General features: G+C 41.7%; 2 protein-coding genes across 4 annotated transcripts in view; both read right to left on the bottom strand.

Annotated features, from left to right (window-relative positions):
- The window catches only part of ankef1a (ankyrin repeat and EF-hand domain containing 1a), a 34,193-nt gene extending 23,716 nt beyond the window's left edge, over positions 1 to 10,477 (bottom strand). Inside the window, exons 1-7 of the mRNA XM_031295467.2 lie at positions 10,139 to 10,477; positions 9,407 to 9,615; positions 7,289 to 7,450; positions 3,580 to 3,779; positions 2,713 to 2,862; positions 2,375 to 2,498; positions 309 to 1,134 (exon numbers count right to left, since the gene is read on the bottom strand). Coding sequence (XP_031151327.1) covers positions 309 to 1,134; positions 2,375 to 2,498; positions 2,713 to 2,862; positions 3,580 to 3,779; positions 7,289 to 7,450; positions 9,407 to 9,596 — 1,652 coding nt within the window. The 5' untranslated portion in view covers positions 9,597 to 9,615; positions 10,139 to 10,477. The remainder of the gene's footprint in view (positions 1 to 308; positions 1,135 to 2,374; positions 2,499 to 2,712; positions 2,863 to 3,579; positions 3,780 to 7,288; positions 7,451 to 9,406; positions 9,616 to 10,138) is intronic.
- A 1,987-nt stretch (positions 10,478 to 12,464) lies between these two features.
- emilin1a (elastin microfibril interfacer 1a) overlaps positions 12,465 to 23,765 on the bottom strand; it is a 43,683-nt gene continuing 32,382 nt past the window's right edge. For 2 of the 3 annotated variants that reach the window (XM_036005048.1, XM_031295465.2), the window contains 6 exons: positions 21,682 to 22,959; positions 19,919 to 20,333; positions 18,449 to 18,574; positions 16,675 to 16,692; positions 16,441 to 16,575; positions 12,465 to 13,517 (listed from right to left, as the gene is read on the bottom strand). In XM_036005048.1, the coding sequence (XP_035860941.1) occupies positions 13,198 to 13,517; positions 16,441 to 16,575; positions 16,675 to 16,692; positions 18,449 to 18,574; positions 19,919 to 20,333; positions 21,682 to 22,959 (2,292 nt within the window). In that variant the 3' untranslated portion in view covers positions 12,465 to 13,197. The remainder of the gene's footprint in view (positions 13,518 to 16,440; positions 16,576 to 16,674; positions 16,693 to 18,448; positions 18,575 to 19,918; positions 20,334 to 21,681; positions 22,960 to 23,765) is intronic. The other variant, XM_031295466.2, reaches the window with a different exon arrangement.

Below are 23,765 nucleotides of genomic sequence, written 5' to 3'. Positions count from 1 at the left end.
CAGTTGCATTTCTAGTGATGAATCAGCGAAAACGTTTTTTTTTTTCTGATTCACGGCACGGCAGGCCGCTCCCTCTCCTCAGTCACTCTCTAGCTCGCTCCACCACATGCCGTGCTTGCGGGCAGTCATTGAGCCTCTGTCTAAAACTAGTTCACAGTTTGTGACATAGAAATAAAATTGATTCTGGATCATTTCGCTTTTTGAGTAAGAGTGTTGTCAAACATCGCTTGGACTCGCTGGTGCGTCTTTTGTCCTGAGAGGGTTAAAAGGTCTATAAACCAAAAAGAAAAGGTGATTTTGTTTCTCACCCTCGAGTGAGGAGATACTGAGCCACCTCGTAGTTGCCGCTGGAGCAGGCCACCATCAGCGGCGTCTTGTAGAACTCGTCCTGAACATCCACAGGAACCCCGTGGTTGAGAGCAAGCTCCAGAGACTCCAGGTCTCCACTTTTCACACAGTAGTTGATGCTGACGTAGACCTTATCTGGCTTTTCTATGTACCACCCTGAGTCATTCATTATGGGATGCTCTTGCGGGTGACTGCGGTCGAATCGACGGATGTCGGAGCAGTTGTAGTACGTCTCGATCATGTATTTGGGTGGGCCTCCGTCTGGTCGCCGGGCCATATGCTCCGGCGGCAGGGTGCAAATGGGCAAGGTGAGGACAAATTTACCCTTCTTCTTACCTCCTTTTCCACCCTTTTCTCCCTTTTTCTTTTTAGGCATATACGTGGAGAGGAGAAATGGTTTCTTGATGTACTTGACACCTTTGAGGAAATCACTCACGTTGATGCATCCCTTTTTGTCCTTGTCATGGGCTGCGATGACTGCATGGAGCTGGTCTAGTTCAACCGGAGCTTTCAATTCTTCCAACACTGAAATAAACATCTGGGTGGTGACCGTTTCTGATTGGTTCCCCAAGGCTTGCCGTAGTGTAGCCTCGTGCTCGTACGACCAGTCGTGGAGGGTCAGGGCCCAGAGATCTGACGTGGGGCCATCGCCGCCATCGGGCTTGTTGCCCTTTCCCTGCTGCCGCTCGGCCTTTTTAAGCTCCTTGACAGCCGCTTTGTGACCGGCGTTCTTGGCAATCTGACGTGGCAGCAAGCCTTCCTGGTTCTTCAGTTTGGGATTACAACCTGAACACAGAGCAAAGTCTTAGCAACAACAAAAAAATAAACACATGGTACCTTATTTAATTTGGGACTGTGTTTGCAGCTGCATCTTCTACGACTTTCTTTTTTTTGTCAAATACTTAACCAAGGAAAAAAATGTTTTTCCTGGCTCCACATGTATCACAACAAAGATATACGCTTACGACATACACATGCAAATAAAGAGAGCCAGTCTTGACCCGGTGACGGCATTAGGAGTAGTTACTAGAGATGGTCCGATACCATTTTTTGCTTCCCGACAGCGATTCCGATACCTGAACTTGCTTATTACCGAGTACCAATCCGATACCAGTGTGCTATATATTTTATTATGTTTTAACATCTGTACACTACTATCCCTGTATGGATGTGATATGATTTCTATCCTTGTTTCAGCCTGGCTCAGGTTAAACTCTTTGTGAAACATGAACAAGCACAAACACTGAACGCCGCAGAACTCTCTTTAATTATCCAGTGGGACAGTCAGTCGTAACGGAAAAAGAACATAACTAAACTACTTTAAAGTACATTTTCTTCGAGGCTCCAGTACTTTCCGATACCATTTTATGGCGTTTTTTCATTACATGGTACCTGCTCGACTCGCCTCGACTCTACTCGCCTTTTTTGGCTTTCCATTATGAAAAAAAGTCCCTGGTACCTGCCAACAGGTACTTTTTTTTAGTATCACCTCCGTCGAGGTGAGGCGATACCAAAAGGTGACGTGAAAACCTGCAGACTACTGATTGGTCGGAGAGAGTCGTCACTAATCACTGTGTCATCATTGCTAGACTTCATCATCCTGAACAAACTCACCATTTTTAAATAGTTTAGCCAGCTGTGGGTTTTTTTTTGCTGCCTCCAGCTTCTTTTGAAACTAAATGTGTCTTCTGGCTGTGGCAACAGCCACATGCAGAGAATCAAAAACAACACACCTTCGACGTCCTGTGTGTGTGCCGCGTTAGGTCACGGCAGTTTCCTGCGGCGTCGCAGGAGGACGGGGCACCGCGGTCGAGTCGAGTCGAGCCGAGTAGAGCTGAGCTGGTACTAGCAGTGGGTAAGCACCATTAGACAGTACCGGAGGCTTTTCCAATACTGGTATCGTTATCGGAACATCTCTAGTAGTTACCACAGAGCTATCTTTGCCTTATATTTGAAAGAGAAAAACAGCTCAAATTCAATGCACTGACATCGGGATGCCTATTATTGTAATAATCTCTCACAGCACCTCTCTGTGCCAGGAACTTGCAGCAGTTAGCATTCCCCAGGGCAGCAGCGTAGTGGAGGGCTGTGCAGTCCTCTAGGTTAGCCACGCCCATGTCTGCTGCGTATGCAGACAGCACCTGAATCAACTGGAAGGCACAAAACACCACAGAGCAACACATCACAATCCTAAATCTAAAACCCCATTCTTACTGACAGTAAGTACTGTAATTTAAGTTAGGGCCTGAGGAAAACCTAGAAAAAAAACTGGTAATGTAGGCAGAAAACAACAGCTCTTTCACTTTTATATTACATATTACTTATTTAAAAAATAGTAAAAAAGTGAAGGAGTAGATACCACACCTCAAAAAAGCCCCCCATGGCTGCATAGTGTACAGCTGTGAGGCGCTTTCGGTCTAGGGCGTTGGGGTTTCCCCCTCTCTTTAGAATGGCTCTGACAAGCTGCAGGGAGCCTGCCTTGGCTGCCTCCATTAACGCTGTGACGCCTGTTTTCTGATGAGAGAGAGGAAGGGGAGTCAGTGTTAGACGACGTTCAGACCAGGAAACAGCAATCCGGCGATTTTCTGCAGGGTTGTGCAGCGGTGGGAGTGTCACTGGAACCCATTGGTGTGACGCCCTGTTGGGTTCTTTAACCCCCCCCAATATAGCAGACTTTCACAATTACTGTTTTGCGTCAGATCGTTTATAGATCTCGACATTTCCAACCGTACTTGAAGGCAGCTTCATTTCACTGAGAAAGAGAAAGAGAAAAAGAGATGGAGCGACTGTGCTTTGTTGTTGCAGGAAACACTCGGCTGTTACACAAACTCCCGGGCAGTTCAGTGCTTATGTGCTTTCTTGTGGCAGCGATAGAGGCAGTGATGTTTCCTGTTTACTGCACGGGACTCTCACACCGCCTCAAAACGGACTGACAAGTCTGATTGCTGGTTACATTACTAGCCACCGGAGCGTGACGTGGGGTAGCGTTTCTCCAAAAGTTGAACCGGTCTTAACTTTTCGCCACAGGCCGCCGCGGGTTTGGGGGATGAATGGAAAGACCTGCGTCACACGCAGTCAGCGTGAATCCAGACTTAGGGTTAAACAATCATCGTGAAGAACATCTCAGCTGCAAATATGCTGCGTACTCAAAGGATAAGCTCAGTTCCCAAATACTCCATATGCCACTGACTCAGTTCCCAAAATGCGTCAGTTCCCGATCCAATTTCTCACCTGATTTGTTGCATTGGGGTCTGCCCCTTCCCCCAGCATGATGAGACACATGGGGGTGCACTCCTGGGCTTTTTCACACATCAACTGGAAGACATGTGTCCCCTGCGCTGACACGTTGTTGACGTCTACTTGGCACTTGAGTGCAACCTGCAGGCAGCGGGTGTGGCGCTTGGTGGGGTAGATACAGTAGAATAGCACACCTAAAGTGAGAGGAGGAAAGGGTTACAAAAGGTAATAAAAATAAAAAGTGAGAGATTTAAGGGATTAAGGGAAAGGGATTAAAGCTTTAGTGTGTAACTTTTTGATGTTAAAGTGCTCATATTATGCTCATTTTCAGGTTCATAATTGTATTTAGAGGTTATACCAGAATAGTTAAATAATTTTCAGAAATTTTTGATTACGAGACATATTACGATATCCAGAATTTAAGGCAATATCTAGCCTCATAAATCGATGTCGATATGGTATCGATATTAGGGCTGCACGATATGAGGAAAATATGCGATATGCGATAACGTTGAATATCACGATAATGATATAACTTGCGATAAATAAACATTGTACTCAGTTCTGCTGCGTTCAGTATTCTGCTAAAATACAACAAACTGCTTTTTGGATTTAAAACAAATGAAATAATTTCCAACATTCTTTTAAGGAACAAATTGAACATTGAATTGAATATAGAAGGCACCACTAAAATAGAAGGACAGTTACATTTTAAAGTGCAGTTTCCTACTGATATTTTCTTTCAACCAACAAAGAAAATCTCGGAGTGTCTTTCGTGATATGTCGCAGCCTTTTCGCGATGGGTTGATATCGTGATGACTGTAGAAAAACAATATATTGTGCAGCCCTAATCGATATACCGCCCAGCCCTACACCCAGGCCCTTTAGAACTGAGGATAACACAGGCAAATGTGTGACTACTGACACTCAGCCTCCTAACGAGGGGAAAAGACTGGGCTGTGGCTTGAGACTGGGCCGAAGCAGTCCTTGGGGAGTGCAGGATGATATCAGGTTACTCGGCATGTTTCACAGGAGAGGATCACCATTAGAGGTTGATCTGTAATTAGATGTACCCACACGGTCTGGCTAACACATGCACACAGTATACGCACACACTACGCACAATCGTGCACACACACACACACACATACAACATAGTATATGTTATACAAAAGCATGTATTCATGCGCACAAGCACGTACGCAAATACTTTTCTTTCTAACTCAAGCACTCTCTCTCTCTCTCTCTCCCACTCTTGTTCACTCACTCGCAAAAGAGTGCCATTTGCGGTAATGGATGCCCCGGACACACTGTAATTGGGATCATTATCTCGATTGGTTTTCAAAAGGTCCTGAAGAAGAGCGCTCGGCTCCGTGATTGGAGTCGTCTGGGATACCGCCTCCTCATCAATATCTAAACACAAGCACCATGCATTTTCATGAGTTGTAAGACAAGGCAAGGCGTTCACACAGTGAACCTGCAGGTCTAAACTTGACATGGAAAACAAAAAAAACACCTCTTACGTATTTGAGAAATCGACACTTCAAGATCAGTGGAAGAGAAGTTGTTCCATTGATTAAAGCCATATACGGTACCTTGTTGACATAATGGCTACATTTTGCGCGTCATATAAGAGCTTTATTTATAAATTAACAATGTTTTTTTTCTTGCTTGAGAATCAAAAATATAAATTAGCATAAAGGCCAGTTGTCTAGTGATATTTGGAACATGAATTATACATTTCAGGTAAATCAACAGAAACAGACTTCCAGGGATTATGCCTCAGGTTTATCTTATTATTCCAATTGATGCAGCTAATGGTTATCTATATCATACACTAAGTGCATAAATAAAGTAAATTAGTACCACAAGCAGTCCAAAGTAATATCTTTAAATTGTTTACATTATCTGACAGTCTAAAACTCAAATTATCCACTTTAGGGGGATTTAAAATATTTGAGAATCTACAAGCAGCAAATGTTTGTATTTTTACCAGATAAACTCATAAATGTAATGTGTAATATTACATTAAAATGTCTAAAAACAACCATGCCTATGTTATATATTCTGTTTAATTGTGTACTCACATTATTTTAAATGTTTCCAACAATGTTCAAACCCAGAGAAATCTTTAATTTTAATCAATGACACGGATCGTGTCATTTGGTCGCCTGTCAATGGCGTCATGTAACCTTTGATCCCTTTAGTTACTCTCATTTCTGATGAAACACAGGAAACGCCTGAAAATAAAAACAGATGATACGTTCACACAGCATTGCTTTTCCATTGAATACGTGCCAATTTACAACACAGTATTACGGTAGAGACCTAATTAAGGCGGCAGTAGCTCGGTCCGTAGGGACCAAGGGGGTAAGACAGCCTCCACAAAGCGTAGCTCCTATGGCGCCATTTTGATGCTAGCAAACCATCACCCACCGTTAGCATTCCATTGACTGCCATTCATTTTGGCGCCACTTTGACAGCGAATAACTTTACATCTGAAGCGTTTAAAGACTCTATTTGTCCATTGTTTATTTCTAAAGAAACACAACAATGTATAAAAGGCTCCATTACCTTGTACCTCACATTATGGCTCCGTAACAGACGTTTTTGTAAAAATAGGCTAACGATTGTGTCATAACCACGCGACTTTCTATTGCATAGTAGAGGAATTACTGTACAGTACAGGAGAAGTTCGCAGGCAGTTTCGACTTACATTAGCTGTTTAAGTTTAATTACTAATGTTAACTATCATCTTAGTGATCAATAATTAGCCTGTGCCTATGTTATCTCCTTACATATACCTACGCTCTCCGTCTCTGCTAGATTGGGAATGATTGAGATTTCTCTTGGCACAGCTACCAGAAGACTTACAACTTTCAGACAGGTTGCTCACGTTACATCTACGTCTTCAAGCTCAGTGCAGTGCTCAGAAAAGTGCTTGTTATATCCTTCACTGGTCTCTGTGGAAAACAACGGCGTCACATTGTCCCTTTATTTTACAGTCCATTTATTTTACTGTCTATTGTAGGGACATGGCTTGGGAACCGGAGCGTGCATGTATAGGTCCTGTTTGTGCATGTGTGTGTATTTCGGGCCTGTGTGTAATTTGTCAAGTAACTAAAAAGTTGAGGATGAGTGAAAAAATGTAATTTCCCCTTGCGGGATCAATAAAGTATCACTTAGTCTTAATTTATTGATAGTACTAATACTAGTGGCTCATGCTAAAGGGGGTCCTCCGCCAGAAAAACGTTTTTGATCTGAATCCCATTTCCTGCATTTATACATACATTTAGGGACTATGATGATACAAAATCCAGGAAATAATGAAGTTGATCATAATGATAAATTCTGCCAGAAAGAATAGTACTAAACTATGTAGAAGAAAAAGATGTCTTACTTTCTTTATTGTTTAATATAGGTTAACCCTAACCCTAACTTGAGGGAATCATTTTATAGAGTCAAACATTTGATTTGACAGTGGGGGGGAAACAAACAGGATTGTGAAAAGTCGGGGGGACATGTCCCCCCTGTCCCCAGTGGAATATACACCCTAGTGTCTTTGTATTAGTGTATTGTTGTCCTTTGTTTATTTGTATGTTGTTAGTATGTTTCTTTTTCATCTTGCACTCCAGACTGCAGATCAAGTTTCCCATTCGGGGTAATAAAGTGACTGAACTGAACTGAACCTGCTGCTGCTCACCTTTGCCCTCGCTGTCTTTAAGCCTGAGGTTAGCATTGCTCTGGACCAGCAGTGCCACTATGGCATCGTTGCCCAGCTCGGCGGCTAACATGAGCGGGGTGCGGCCGTTCTTGTCCTGGACGTTGGGGTGTGCTCCCTGGGAGAGAAGAAAGCTGACCAAGTCTGTAAGGAGTCAGGAGGAGCAGAGAAACAGTCAGGACAAAGATATATACCATAGAAATAAAACATACATTTTTTATGGAAGTGACTTTGAAACCATACTTTGTTTTGGTTTGCAGTACATTCTATGAACTGCTTGATTTCTCTTACAAATAATTTCAACTGTAGCCTTGTGTATCTTGCATGAAGATTACAAATTAATCTGTAAATTGACGACAATCCAAGAAATAACACAATAGGGATTTTGGAAGTAAATCAAATTGCATTACAGTAAACTTGATATTCACAGTATTCAAGTTATGTATACATACTGACTGTCTAAAGCCATAGCTTTTTAAATGTGTCTAAAACCATTGATGTCAAATTTGTCTAAAGTCTATGCTTTCAAAAGTTGGTAGTGTTCAAATGCCACTACCAAATAGGACTTTTTTATGACAATATGATAAATTGATATGATATAATATGCAGGGTTTCCCCCAGCCTGATTCCCCCAGCATTGATGGAGAGCCCAATAGTTTCTGTGATAACAGAATCATTGACGGAATCGCCATATTAAGAATTTCAAAACTGACAGACTCCATAGGGGCCAACACTGATGAGGTGCTAAAAGCTAACTGGAGATTTGAAAATCCAGTGCGACTAGGGGTGGGGGAAAAAATCAATACAGCATAGCATCGCAATATTTTCCGTGGCAATACTGTATCGATCCACAGACGCCAAGTATCGATCTATTATTATACATGTGTTGGCCAGCTTGTCTGCTTGACAATCCCATTTTGCAGCAATACAATTGAAATGAGATGAACACACAGAGATTTTTTTTCTTTTTAGATAAAAGAGACGTTGACAAACTTTCCTTTTGGGGACATCATTTGAAATTGGGAAAAATGTAAAGTTGGAAAAAAAGGTAATAAACTGCAATATATCGCAGAATGTATGTAGAAAATATGTTTAAAATCGTGATGATATCGTATCGTGAGGCCTCTGGTGATTCCCACCCCTAAGTATGACTACATCTAAGTTTCCAACTGAGCCTCCCCACTGTAACTGTAGTTTAAAAAAACAATCTTTCAAATACATTCCCAGTGGCTTAGGCCTCGTGGGGGGCAACGTAGGCCCGGCTTGCAAAACACAGGGGCATGGGCGATTTTAGACCATTTTTAGGGGGGATCAAGCCCTAAATTTCATCTCAGCCCCCCTAAAATTTATAATATTAAAACCCTTTTTTTTTTTTTTTTTAAATCAATTCTGGTGCTTCAATTGAGAGTTTGTGAATGTATCTGTTAGTGACAGAGGACAAGCAATTACAGGTTCAAAGGGCTTGGTTTAATATCCTGTGTGTCTGTCGCCTATGCTATGCACCTGTAATCCAGTCAAGGAAAGGGTTAACAGAAACATAGTTTTGGCCAATCGGAGGTGGTTGTGCCAGACTCCCGCCTTTGGCTGAGTCTCTATGTAATCTGTCAGAGGGAGAGCAGGAGTGCGGTTGTGAAGTGTAACATTGGTAGTCCCCAGAGAAGAAGTTGGTCATTGCATGGCGCAGATTAGAAGCCAAATTGAAACGTAAGCAACTAAAATTGCTTAATGTTAGAACATTGTGTCAAATCGGTTGTTACTGTGACTTATAAAGTGTCAGGTTTAGTTCCATCATAGTGTTAATAGTGTCAAAAAACGTTAGCTGACTGATGTTCAGTAGCTAGCTCAGAGATTATTGGTTAATGAAATTACTGATTTAGCAAGGGGGGGGGGGTTGCAAGGCAGTGTATCCATGTCACATTCTCATTAAGGGCTGAGCCCTCCTAAAGGTCTGATCCTAGAATTGCCCCTGCACTGGGGGAACACTGATATGACCATTGAAAAGGATTAAACTGCAACAGCAGGCCAGTGGAGCACCATGTTCTCCTAAATAGAATATAGGCTACATAATCTATCTGACTGAGCAAAGATGAGGACCATCACCCTGATTGTTGGCTGACACTGCCACGTGAAGCACCCCTGTGCCATCTTGTGGCTCAGTGAGATTGATGAGGTTTTCCAGCCCCAGTTTGACCATCTTCTCTATCTGCACTTTATCCCCTTCATGGACGTACTGCAGCAGGCGGTAGATCTGGAGCACCTGCAGGCGGCCCCTTGCCACTCTGCCACTCATTATGGGCTTAGATGAGCTGCTTCAAAAGAAAGAAAAAAAGAGCTATGACTTCCTTACAAATATGCAGGCATACATGCTAATGACCAGGGTGGAAGCAATTGTGTGGCTTCTTTTTTTTTTTTTTTTAATGAGGTAGGTTTTTAACATGTGTTGTTAGTTATGTCACTTAACAACAGTCAGTGCAGCAAACCTGCCTGCTATTTGAGCACTGTATTTTTAAACTCCAATTGATTGCATTCTGTAACGTTACGTGACAGTCTACTTACGTATTGCCCATTAGCCTAGCTAGCTAACGTTACTTTTTCACTGCTAACGTTACTCACCCTTTGACCCGTTTTGACCCTTAACTGAGTGTTACACTTTTATTAAAAAACAAGAAAAAACACCCGAATACGCCTCACAAATGCTGTAAATAAAACACGTGTCGGCTTAAACAATACATTAACGTTAAAAGTAATTAAAGACTAACAGACCTTGTGTAAATTATAGTTATCGTTAGCTTGGCACCCTGCGTTTCCTTGTTTGGCTCACGCGTTTCTTACCGTGGCTGGAAACACTTTAAAAGTCCTTGCACTTTGTTGTTCTCATACGCAGCACGTCTGGACAGCGACGACACTCACACTTTTTCCAAGTTTGTCCAACAAGTCCTTACTTTGTTTTAAAGCACAACCTTTCACTTTGTGTGAGCCGGAGAAAAGAAACAAACTCAGCTCCATGGCAACGGCACGCGTGAAAATGCCGGGAGGGAAGGACATTTGTGTTTTGGTGGTGTCTGATGCTGCTTTCAAGTACTGGTGATGAGCTCGGTAATACGACGTTTGTGGCTCCAAATTCGACTGCAGCAAGGAAATATATGCATTACTGTAAAAGCATATCATTTGTAAAAAAAAAAAAAAAAAAAAAAAAAATGAAAAAAAAATCCAAATACACCTAACAACAACAATATTTAAAAAACTAAATACAACTAACATGATGGATCAGCGTTACCACCAACTTCACTTTGTTCCCTAACGTCACATTTCAGCAACATCCAGGTGTCAGGGAAGTCCCACGTGTGTTGTATCATCCGATTTTTCTGACAGCACTTGAATCATTATTCTTCATCCTGTATTTAGACCTGATTTAGACCTTCTATACTGTCTATGATTTAGGCCCCTTTTCCACAAAGTGATTGTAGTCTTCCTGTTCCTGGGGTCCACACAGAACTACCAGCATAGACACCATGTGCATCTACGTTCCATCTTATCATGCATCCTCCTTAAGTAGCCTAGGCTCTGTCTCTGACAGTCTATGAGCCTAGGTAGAATTACCGGTTCTTTGGCCTTGACCGCCAGTACATGTATCAATTTACATAGTCTTGGGGATGACTTTGTTTGTGTGAGTGACAGTGGAATGGCAGCTACTGAGTGCAGAGACAATAATAAAGAGACCTGTAATTCCCAGTGATAAGTAATGAATGTGCAAATAATGGAAGACAAGTGATACTCTTTCCTTTAAGGGACTCCTTAAAAGTCTCCAAGGTTATTTAGCAACAACATCACTATGATGGGAACAATACCGAACACAAGGTGTCACTGCAGTGCAGCATAACAACAAGTGGCTTTTTCAACTATCTCCTTGAAGTCTTCAGCTAAAATCAACCTAATGAAGTTGAGAGAGAACGAGACGTGAGATGTTTAAGTAGGAGCCAGAAATAGAAAGTCAACCCAGCTGTGTGTATTTGTGAAAGCCAAAAAAGTGCCAGATTAAATAAGTCTAAAGCAGGCTAAACAGTGTGTAAAAAAAAACAAACCTGGGCACATCACTCATTTAAATAAGGGAACACAATCCAGATAAACAGGAGACTCAGCTAAAACTGGGTATCTGTATTTGAGGCACACGTGTGGCAGAAACATACAAAACATATACAATACCTGGCAAGGTGGAGTGGTAACTCGTAAAAATCTTATATGGGCAAAACCGTTGAAAAATATTTACATTCCTTAAAGGTTATACAATATAGGCTACATAGAAACATATACAATTACATTCCCACACTGAGCACTGAGGAAATACTGGGACAGAATTTGCATTGTGAGCAAACCCTCATTATGCTGATATAAATCCACATATTACTTCCAACATAATGTAAATATAAATGCAATATGTGGCCCAATCTGCTGTATATCGTCTCTGCAGAAAATGTGCAATGTTCCTTTTAGAATCCATTCAAGAATATCTACAATCTTGATATCATACACATATTTGCTGGAGACCTTTGAATTCTTCTTCTAAAGGCAGGCAGTGTGTGCATAGGTGTAATTTACGGGGGGGGGGGGGGTTACAACCCCCTCAAATAATCAAAACTGGGTTTTTCCGATGTTTTTGTTGCATTTGTCAAGGTTTTTTTGGACAATTGTTTCAATGTTTTTGTCGCCTTTGGGAGTTTTTTTTCAAGTTTTTTGTTCCGAGGTTTTTGACCCTTCTTTCAACGTTTTTATCAATCAATTTTTTCGATGTTTTTGTCGCTTAATCAAAAACATCAATGTTGAACCCAAGGTTACGTCCTTGAGTGTGTGTGTTCGTGAATTAGACGGAATTTGTAGCATAGCGACAATGCTTCAGCTTCCTTATTTGTTATTGTTAGCTTTAAATAAAAAAATCCCACTGTGAGATAGAATGATAGTAACTGAGTTATAACATGAACTACTTGATCCTCCACCAAGATTAGATGGCCCTTATTAGGACAGAGAGAGAGAAAAAAAAAATCCCCATTCTTCCCCCTGGCCCTCCCCCCCCCCCCCCCTCATGTTCCAGGGCATAGCTAATATCCTAAAATGGTCGTATTGTTTTGCTGTTGTATGATTTACAAAATCCTGTGGTTTTTTTTTGAATGAACTGTCAGTGACTTCATTTGTGCATAGCCTTCTAAAGAATAGTGGTTTGGACTGTGTCCCCTCCGCCTACATCACTGGGGCATTTTCTTTTTCCAAGACAACTGGCATTCAGTGTTGTGTTTCTGGGAATTTGCTTGCGGTCAAAATGAAACTGTGAGCATGAAGAGAAAAAAAGAAAAGAAAAAAAAAACTACACTAGAAACAGAAAACATGGTGTGCAGTAATCTTTTGAACAGTTGATATGCTCTGGGTGGATTACACATTAAAACAAAAAACCCTCACATCCTTAATCTTTCATCATCTTACCAAATGTCCTTTCATTAACACAAGAAAGATCTGAAGGCTATCTTGGTGTAAGCGGTAAATAATTCAAGTTTATAGAACCGCATACAGTATGGAATTATAAGATAACCCTGCAGTGGCTTTTTTTTTCTGAAGACAACACGTCATAGAATAAAAAAACAAACACAATGGCTCTTTGCACAAATAGTTTTCCTTAAAGCTGTAAAACACAACAAACAATTATTAGTGTGGGTTTTTTTTGTCCTTTCTTAGAATGTAAAAATATAAAGTTTATTTCTCCTTGCTGGATGTGAATCCACTCCAGTTATTTCAGTCTCTTCCGACTGTCCAGCCAGTGGCTCTGTCTCTTACAGTCCGGCGGACAAATGAGATGCTCTCGTGAGGGGGAAACGTTTCACCCAGAGAGACGGATTACGGTCCAATCAGATGGTCTCGTACAGCAGCATCCCACTGAAGACGGTCAGCGGTTCCGAGGAGTACGCCAGTTTGCCGGTGACGAGGTCGATGCAGACCGTGTCCCCCGCCTCCATGGGCAGGATGATGTTGAAGACAGCCAGAGCGCCGGGGATTTGTTTGGCCTCCGCCATGGGCTTCTCCAAGCCTTCAGGCTGGTAGCCAGCGGAGTCCACTCGGGCCACGCCAGTGTTGGACTTGGACAACACCGCCTCGATCTTCATGTTCTTATGGCCCGTAAGAATGGCGCTGAAGAAGTACTTCCCACTCACTGGAGCTGTGAAATAACCTGGAGGGTGGAAGCAGGTAACAAAGGAGAATTAATGTTGTGTATTTGCTGTGAGAAGTTCAGACTAGAGATGTTCCGATACCATTTTTTGCTTCCCCGATATCGATTCCGATACCTGAACTTGCATATTGGCCGATACCGATACCAGTATGTTAAAAAATACATATATTCTATTATGTTTTAACAGCGGTATACTACTATCCCTGTATGGATGTGATATGATTTCTATCATTGTTGTTAAAACTCTTTGTGAAACATGAACAAACACAAACAATAACCGCCATAGAACTTTCTTTTACTATCCAGAACAGAAATAAACTACTTTAAAATAGATTTTCTTCTGGGCTATATTACGTATCGGATCGTTGCATAAACTCCAGTTCTTTCTCATTTTCAGGTTCATAATTGTATTTAGAGGTTGTACCAGAATAGGTTCACACGGTTTAATTTTCAAAAAACACCATATTTTTGTTGTACTGCACATTGCTGCAGCTCCTCTTTTCACCCTGTGTGTTGAGCTCTCTGTTTTAGCTTCAGAGTGAGACATCTCACTTCTGTTCCATCTTTGTTGGGAGTCGCACATGCTCAGTAGCTAGGTAAGGACTACTAGCCAGTCAGTTGCAGAGTATGAGGGCGTGCCATGCTAGCAGCTAGGCGAGCATTATAAGGTGTGATACAAAGTGACGCACGTTTGTCTCTGAAGTAAAGGCTGGACTACAATAGAGCTGTTTGGAGCAGTTAGTGAACAGTGTTTTCTGTTGGAGATGGTAAGTCCCTTTGGGGTTGACTTTGGGCTTTTTCACTTTGTAAACCTATTACATGCACAAAAAAGATATATAACACAATAAAGGAAAGGGAAAAAGCCAAAAAGCATAATATGAGCACTTTAAGCAAAGGGCCGCGGGTCGGACTCAAACCCAGGCCACTGCGGTAAGGACTGAGCGTCAGTAGAGAGACAGAGCACAATCGTGTCATACTCTGAAAGCCACGCTGGAGAGGAAAACAACTTTCCGTTGACTTGTATTGCGTGAAGGTTTACTCCTCGTCAATTCCCTCTGCTAGCAAACAACAGAAAAATGCCTAAAAGCTGCTGTGTGGTGATATTCACTACCAACAGGGTAAATAACCCAAGACTTAAGTTTTTATATGCAGCCACCGGGAGAAATGGGCTTTTATGAAGACAAAAGTGGATACAAACGTGAGGAGTTAGCAGGTAGAATGAGACAGATCCTGACACTAAGCTAACGATATGTTAAGCATTTTGTTACCAAGTCAAATATCCCAATGTTATTTTTAGGCTAACTATATCAGAGACGGTTTAGAACCGAGATGTCCCAACTCAAAGTAGTTTCCTGTATCTGTTTCACGCGGGCTCTGCCACGGCCATGCCTCTTCAGGAGACTAGCGGCAGGGAGAAGTGAACATGAACACAGATTATGACCGATTCTTTAGCCCCAAAGTCACCAAAGTAAATATTGGAGCCATTTTTCAAAAGCCACATATCTCCAGAACATTCTGACACTAACATGGCATTTTTTAGAGGGACACATCTGGATAAAATTTACTTTGTTTGAGACCTGTTTCTGTCTCATGACCGAACTCTCACGAGATCTGGCAACACAGAGAAGCTAACATCAGTTAACGTTGGTGAACGCCCTAACGAAACTAATCTCCGTGATGCTAAATATGTCTTTTAGCTGTGTAAATATCTAACGTTAGCAAAAGAGAACATTAATAAATTATACAAATATAACTTTTCATCCATCCACACGACGTTCACTACACTTTCAAACGAGGCCACGACCTTTAAGGAGACAGGAAGTGTGTACCGTTTCAGACTATTAGCGCTGCTTAAAATGCGCTATCTTTATTATAGAGGATCTTTAACTATTTGTCTGTAAGTTAAGCTAACACACGTAACGTCAGAAATATTGTTAGCTTAGTGTCAGGATCCCACAGTCTCCATGCTGATTCCTCACGTCTCTATCCATTTTTGTCTTCATAAAAGCTCAGTTTTTCAGGTCGGCAGCTTTTAAAAACTTAAGTTATGGGTACACAGCAGCATTTAGGGATTTTTTTCTGTTGTTTGCTAGTGCTCTGTCTCTATATGGGGTGCATGCTTAACCAGGTGAGCTACCAGGGCGCCCCTAATCAGTTCATCCTTGAGTCCAAGTGAACGGAGCTTTGATCTTTTTACCAACCCAATTGAATCAGTTCACGCTTGAGTTCAAGTGGATGTTTGTGCCAAGAAATTCCCTCGCATTCATGTGATAACGCATTCATGACGGACGGATGTACGTTCGACAGACGTATGGACAGGAAGAAGAAGTATTCATATCCTTTACTTAAGTAAAAGCACTAATACCACACTGTAAAAATACTCTGTTACAAGTAAAAGTCATGCATTGAAAATGTGACTTAATTAAAAGTATGTAAGTATCATCAGGAAATTGTACTTATAGTATTAAAAGTAAAAGTACCCAATACAGAAAAATCCTCACATTTTAGAAACTGGAAACGATCCAAACTGTTCTGTTAATCAACTAAGTGTTTAATCGGCTAATCATTTCAGATGGACTTTTAGGCCTGTATATTGTTGGGTAGTTTAATTTAAAATAAAACATTATATTTTATAAACTACATGCGTTTTGTGTGCAAAAACCAAATTTGTTAAGTGTAACTAAAGTAACTAAAGTTGTCCGATTAATGTACTAGTGGAGTAAAAAGTACAATGTAGTGGAGTAGAAGTAGAAAGTGGTATGAAAAAGAAAAGACAGACAGACAGAAAATTTGTAGTTACAGTAAGTACAGTACTTGAGTAGTACTTGGTTATATTCCGCCACTGCAGGCAGACAACCCGGAAAAAATAGCACAGCCATCGCCATCATAAACAAGAGAGTACTGCTCCTTGTCTAAAACTCACCTGTTTTGGCATTGTAGACGTTGTTTTCATTGACAAAGATGTCGTTGAACACTATGGTCCCCGCGCTTCTCATCGGGCGAGTCAGCGCGGCGGAGAAGGAAAGGCGTGGAACGTGGGCATCGGACCCTGCAGGACCTAATCCCGACGGAGAGACGGAGAGCAGGAGTTAGTATGAAACAAAGATCACACAGTAGGGAGTGCTTTCATCTGCTGTTTAGTAAGAACAACACGTACCCTGTTCACCTCTGAGACCTGAGAAGTAAGATGAAAGACAAAAAACAGTGAATTAATCATCCAACAATATCATTCTCGCTGTGTATTTATTATTCTCATCTAAATGTATCCACAGTAGATGTGAAGAAATAAAGATCCAAGATACAGCTTGCAGGTCTAAATCAATAAATGTTATTATTAGGGCTAAATGAACGTGATAACAACAAGTTAACGCAAATTCCTTTTAACGCCACTCGTTTTTTTGACGCATGATAAATGAACACAGGTTCTGTGATTTGGGCCTCGGGCCGCTACATAGTTTGGGAAATCGGGAAGCTATGCAGCAATAACGTTGTGGATGACTAGCTGAAACAAACTTCCTCAAGGGAAATGAATAAAGAAAAGGGTTTTTTTAATGGGAAGTTCAGTTTCAAAGCTTCAAACTTAGTAGAAGGGGATGTTTTGTGAGCCTTTATGTCCCCACATGTCAGGTTAAACATAATTAGATTGTTACATTATATTACATACAAAAAATGTTGAGTTTAGTTAAAGGGTAACTACCGTTTTTTTTAAACCTGTTTTCCTATGTTTTTGTGTCTAAGTGACTGATGGGAACAACAATCTTTGACAATGGTCCAGTGTTAAGCAAGATCGCTGCAGTCGGCAGCGGCAAAACAAGCTACAATGTAAGTTAATAGAGCAATTGTCCAGCTTGTATTTACCTTCACAAAAGTGCTCGTTTTGCCACTGACAGGCTCAGATTAATATTCTAAGTGTCTGACAACATTATGGAAAGGATCCCTTCAGAGAAAGACCTTTAAAAGCTCTTTGAGACCTTTCTGTTGAACCAGAAACAGCTCTGAAGTCGCTAGCGCTAAACCCACCAGATTCCTTTTAAAAAAGCAATACTTTTAGCGTGTATACAGCCAACATATTTTCACATGTAAATCTGTAAACTATAGGTTTATTTCCACCAAAACTAGAGTTGTGATGGTTGGGAAAGTGGAAAGACGACCCAAAATGGCTTTTCATAGATTTTTATTTTGTTTCTGTCGACTTTGAATGACGTGTATTTTACAATTCTAAAATTACTGTTTATTTACATGGAGTCTGGTGGGTTTAGCGAACACAATTTCGCGGAAGTTTTTTATGTTTAAAAAAAGGATCTTACTCTTTAACAGAAAGGTCGACCTCCTTAGAAATTCTTTCCATAATGTTGTCAGACACTTAGAATATTAATCTGAGCCTGTCAGTGGCAAAACGAGCACTTTTGTGAACGTAAATACAAGCTGGAAAATTGCCCTTTGAACTTACATTGTAGCTTGTTTCGCAGTGATTTTCCTTAATACTGGACCAATTTCAAAGATTGTTGTTCCCATCAGGAAAATAGGGTCCAGGTTGAAAAAAAGTGTAAAGTGGGACACTACATTGTGTTAGTATTACCGAGTAATGTTACATTAAGGTCAATCTCTTGTTGTTTGATGGGCTTGAGTTTGCCATTTTTTGAGCATTCAGAATACCATCTATTCTATCTAGACAGTATTTGTCATTGTCTTGCATAATGCATAAACCAAGCAGATTTGTCCACTCCCATGTTGATAAGAGCATTAAAAACTTGAAAATGAAAGTACATTTAGAACAGATCAAAATGTTTGATTAATTTGCGATTAACTTACGATTGAACTATGGACAATCATGCGATAATTGCAATTGAATATTTGAATTGATTGACAGCCATGGTTTTTATATTAAACGTGAAATCACATAACTCAAAGACAAAGTTTGTTGTCTTTACCTGGGGGTCCAGTTAGTCCCTTCTTGCCCTCTATGCCTGGAGGTCCCACCATCCCTTGGGGTCCTACGGGCCCCTGGGCTCCCCGCTCGCCTCTCTCTCCACGGGGGCCCGGTAGACCAGGAGGACCTGTGGGCAGGAAAAAATTTAATGAGACATCACAGCTGGGAAACACAATCCTAAAAAAACACTTTTTAACAGTTATAGTTTCTCTTAGAATTCTAAAGAGACATGCACAGTAAGCCAAGAAAGCTAAGACATTGAACCTGGTGGGCCTCAGGATGGGCCTTTCACCCTCATGTTTACTAAAACTCCTCTTTCTGACAGACTGCAGACTTTTCATAGGCTTTTAAGTGAATGCTTGTCAGGATGACAGCCTGGATTCTTTCTTTGTTCTATTTTTCCCCCACGGCCTCGCCTCCCTTTCCACTGAGTGCTATCTCTTATCCAAAAGTCAAATCTCATGCCCCTTGGTCCTCTGCAGTGGTGGAATGTAACTGAGTACATTTACTTAAGTACAAATGTTGAGGTACTTGTACTTTACTTGAGTCTTTTCTTTTCATGCAACATTTTTCCCCTCCGCCACATTTCAGAGAGAAATATTGTACTTTCACTTGTACTCTGTGCTTTTTTTTTTTTTTTTTTTTTTTTTTAATCGAACAGCTTTAGTTACTAGTTACTTTACAAATTAAGATTTCTACGCACAAAACAGATGTAGTTTAATAAATACGATGCCTTTCACTCCAACGTAAGAAAACATTTCTTGCAAGTAACGAGTAACGAAGACGCCTAGGGGAAATGTATCGGAGTAAAAGTAAAAGATTCCAGGAATATAAATAACAAAGTAAAGTACAGATACGTGAACATTCTACTTTTTCTAAGTACAGTAACAAAGTATTTGTACTTTGTTAGGCTAACTTAAATGTATTTAGTGGCGCACATAATCTGTTGTTTTTTTTTCCTGAGAAAACATTTGGCTAGTTGAAAATCTGATTGGCTGGTAATTTAAAGCCCTACCCACTGAATTACTGAATTAGCGTTACCTGGATTGTCTTATAGTTGTGATATATGTTTTGCTCAGACAGAAAATCATTCATTTAAATAAGAGAATATGTTACAGATGCATCGTTGCTTTTCAAGCGTTGCATACAGTAACTTAGCCTACTTTGGATGTATCGTGAGCTAAACCGGGTATCACTGTCACTGTGTCACGAGCCAAAGCATTACTGTAGCGCCGTCTACCTGCCGTAAATGATTTTGTGACTTCACGGGAAAATTAGACCCGGGCAAAGGCATTAATAAAAACAATATAAAAGCGTTCTTTTCACTGTTAGTCTCGTTTGCTGTTACAGGTCATTTATGATCATCAGGTGGAAAATTACACAGTTTTTGAATTTTTGTTTAAAGTTACATATAGTAACTTTAAGTAAAGGATCTGAATACTTGTTCCACCACTGGTCCTCTGCCACTCACCCATGAAGTCCTGTTCTATGAAACTGTGGAACTCCTTGACCAAGTCCAGCACTGAAGAGTTGAGTCTGTGTATGTCGGAGTGGACGTTCTCCAGCTCGACGGTCTGGATATTGTGGATAAGATCTCGGTGAGATGTTACCGTGACGTTGAGTCCATTGACGCAGCTCCACAGCCCAGACACATGTCGGTTCAGGCCCTCCCTGATCCTCTCCAGGCTGTCTGAGAACGAGTCCAAGTGTCCGCACACTCCCTCCAGCTTGGAGAGTCTTCTCTCCAGGCCGTCGCTGGACCGCCGGCACTCCCCCACTTCCGTCACATAGTTGCTCCGGATGATCTGGATCTCTTTTTCCAGACCGCCGAATCGAATCGTCGAGTCATCAACATGCTCTGTCAGCTCCTTCTGCAAATTGTCCACCTTGGAGAGCAAGTAGAGAATGTAGATACTTGTCAGACAATGTAGATAATGTAGATACTTAGTTAATGTGTGTATTTTGGACGAGTTTCTTTCGACATACATTCTACCATAAATATACTTTTTTTTCCATCTTTGATCGGATTTATTTTCCTATGGTATCTTATACACACAGAAATATGTAAGCATATTATCTGAGCCATGTCTGTCAAGAAGACTCAAATGTTTGTAATGTGTTCAAATATTTTCCTAACTAAAATAACATTATATGAAAACCCTGTTTGCCAAGATAACCACGGGGCATGTTTGATTGACATAATGTTGTTTTTAAAGTCCTTTATGAAAAGCTATGTTTCAATATGTACAGTTTAATATAACAACACACATCATGAGCACAATTACCATCATTATTATCATCAATGGTAACTTGATCTTTCATGTTTAATTCTACGTATTAGTACAGTGCCTCCCAACCTGGGGCTCGGGACCCCCGAAGGGGCAGTCATGAGATATTCAACAAGGAACGTGGGGGGAAATCATAATATGCCACACATTGTATGTGGCATATTATGATTACACATCTTTTGCGGTGTGCAAATGTTCCACCAAAACAAGTTCCTTCTCAAGACTGTTCTGCAGAGCCACTGTCAGCCACTGCATTGAGTACTTTTGCTTTAATACTTTAAGTACATTTTCTGGATGATACTTACATACTTTTACTTAAGTCACATTTTCAATGCAGGACTTTTACTTGTAACACAGTGTGGTATTAGTACTTTCACTTAAGTAAATAATCTGAATTCTTCTTCCACCTCTGATGTAGCCAGACCTTACTATATGGTACTAAATTTAACGAAAAGGGAGATAATGTTCTGACACAGCTTTTAGAGCTTAGTTAGTTGTGTACTACTTTCGCATTGCTAGACCTTCCTACACAGCGCTGCGGAGGAGGGTCTGGCTAGTCCAAACAGCATTATTTTTTTCCCCGCTATGGCCACGCCAAAACCCGCCCTTCAATAGCTACTACTGGCCAGGCGTCCATGCTTACGCAAGGTAACGTAACCTGATTTGTTCAGGTCCTATCCCCTGACCAATTGGCTATCCTAACCTTAACCACTCAAGGTCAAATGCCTAACCCCAACCAATCGACCACTATGGCCATATTTACCCTGCAGAGATCTGAGGAGGTTAACCATAGTCCACATAAATCCACCGGAGTTTAGAATTCCAACACAAAGAAAGCGGAAGGTAAAAGCGGCCGAAAAAGAGTGGCATCCGGTGGAATTTCCGGCGGCAACGGAGCAATCCCAGAAGTGAAACGACGTGAATATAGACTTGTTGTGTACCTTACCTCAGAGATGAGGTCGTCCTTGGTGTTGGTCAGATCCGTCAGCGTGTTGCCATGCGTCTGTACAGTCCTTCCCAGGCCCTTCAGAGTCTCATTGATGGAGTTAAATGTGACCATGACTCCAGCCAGCTCTCCTTGGATGGACTTCAGATCCCCTCCTAATTTCCCACTATGGACGCCATGGCCATCCAGGCGTTTCTTCAGATCGTTGATGTTGGTTTTACACTGTCCGGTACACTCCTCCACTTCCTCTCGTAGTCGTCCCACCTCCTCCTGAAGGTTGGAGCACACCTGAGAGCACACCGATTCTCCCGAGTCCACCTTTCTCCGCAGATCGGTGAGTTCCGCCTGGCACCTGTCGAGGCCGCTGTTGGTGGAGTTGGCGAGCGAACGCAAGTCGTCCTCTACGCTCCGGCAAATATAACAGTCCTTGACATCACGGCCCAACGTTTCCACCTCGGTGACGATCCGGTTGAAATGCTCGCCGCTCTCCCCCGTCACAGCTATTATCTTTTTGACGTCGTCTGTTAAGTTGATCACTCGGTCGGTGAGTGAGTCCCCGGACACGGACAAATCATTCAACCGGGTGTTAAACTTTTGGATGTCCTCTTCGTTGGCCACGACTCTCCACTCTAACGTTTTCACGGTGTCGTCAGTCTTACGGCCCTTTCCGTTAGGCCCACAGGTCTCGTTGCACATGTTTGTGGTCATTGTTAGCCTTCTGTCCAGGAAGGTTGTGATGTTCTCCAGCTGGCTCAGACGCCGACTGTGGTCGGTGACCGTATCTCCTAACACGGACACGTCCAGCTCTATCTTGCCGATCTTGAAGCCGTGCTCGTCCAGCCGACTGAGGACCATGTTGCGCAGCTGCGTGACGTCTCTCTGGACGTTGTCCTTCACGTTGTTGCCCGTGTTGGTGCACCTCTGCTCCGTCTTTCTCACCGTGTTGTTAACCCTTTTCTCCAGCTCTCTCAGTCTGCCGTTCAGCCTGTCCTCCGTCACTCTTCCCTTTCCTCCGCCCGTCCCAGCCAGCTCCTTATCCAGCCGCCCTTTAATGGTGTCACACTTGTTAGCCGTGGAGGTGACCCGGATGTCCATATCCGTCAGCCTCTTCTCCAGCTCGGTGACTGTGTTGCAGCAGGCCTGGGAGCGTTGGCTCTCGCTGCGGGAGATGTCCAGGCTCTGCCTCAGGTGCTGGTCCATGGAGCCAATCAGCTTCTCCAGGGCTTGGATCCGCTCCCGGTCCTCTTGCTGTTGGCGCCGCAGGTCCTCCACACCAGCCTGCAGGGAAACAGGGATTACCAGGATTGGAATTAATTTGCTACTTGTATAGTTTGTATCAATTATGTATTAAGGTTTTTGTATCTGTATCAATGTATCTGTAAAAGGAATATGTATCTTGCTCTCTATGCTTTTTCCAAGTACACCCCCCTCCCCCAGCCTCCCGAGTGTCATACTGAGTGCATACTGAGATTACAGTAAACAGTCAAATTAAAAAGCCAATACAATTGAATACATTAATATGTGTGTGTAAATATAATCTGCTGTAAGAAAATATTACCTGCTAGATCACATGTTTTTCTTTAATTTCCTTTCCTTTAATTTCATTTTCCTTCAATGCTTTCCTTCTTTGGAAAGTGTCACATGCTGAAGTATTTTTAATTCCTTTTGTGGAAAGTAGTGTCAGTCGAAGAATGGCTTATCTTTATTTCATAAATGAACTTCATGAACACTGACATGTAGGTGTAGTTTTCAACCATGAACAGCAACATAATAAAAAAAAAAAAAAGATGCCAAACAACTGTGAGTAATAGGGGTTGGTGGTACTTTGGTAGGTAGCAGTTCGGGGCCTTTTATGTGTTTGTGCCCAGGGGCCCAGGATTGTGCTTGCACATAAGGCAAATAAAAACTCAATTTAGACAAATAAAGATTGTTTTATTTTAAATCCTAACCCTCCATTTTTTCAAACCGCTGGAAAATTGTGTTTGGCCTTGTTGCCATTTTTTTACCTTTTTTCTTTTTTACATCTTTCTTTAACGGCTCAATCTTTCTTTCTTTTTTTGCAGAATTGTTTTTTTGTTTGTTAG

Source organism: Sander lucioperca, chromosome 9, assembly GCF_008315115.2.
Source record: "Sander lucioperca isolate FBNREF2018 chromosome 9, SLUC_FBN_1.2, whole genome shotgun sequence".
Taxonomy (NCBI): Eukaryota; Metazoa; Chordata; class Actinopteri; order Perciformes; family Percidae; genus Sander; species Sander lucioperca.
Note: the sequence above shows the minus strand (reverse complement) of the source record. Positions and strands in the feature narration are given on the sequence as shown.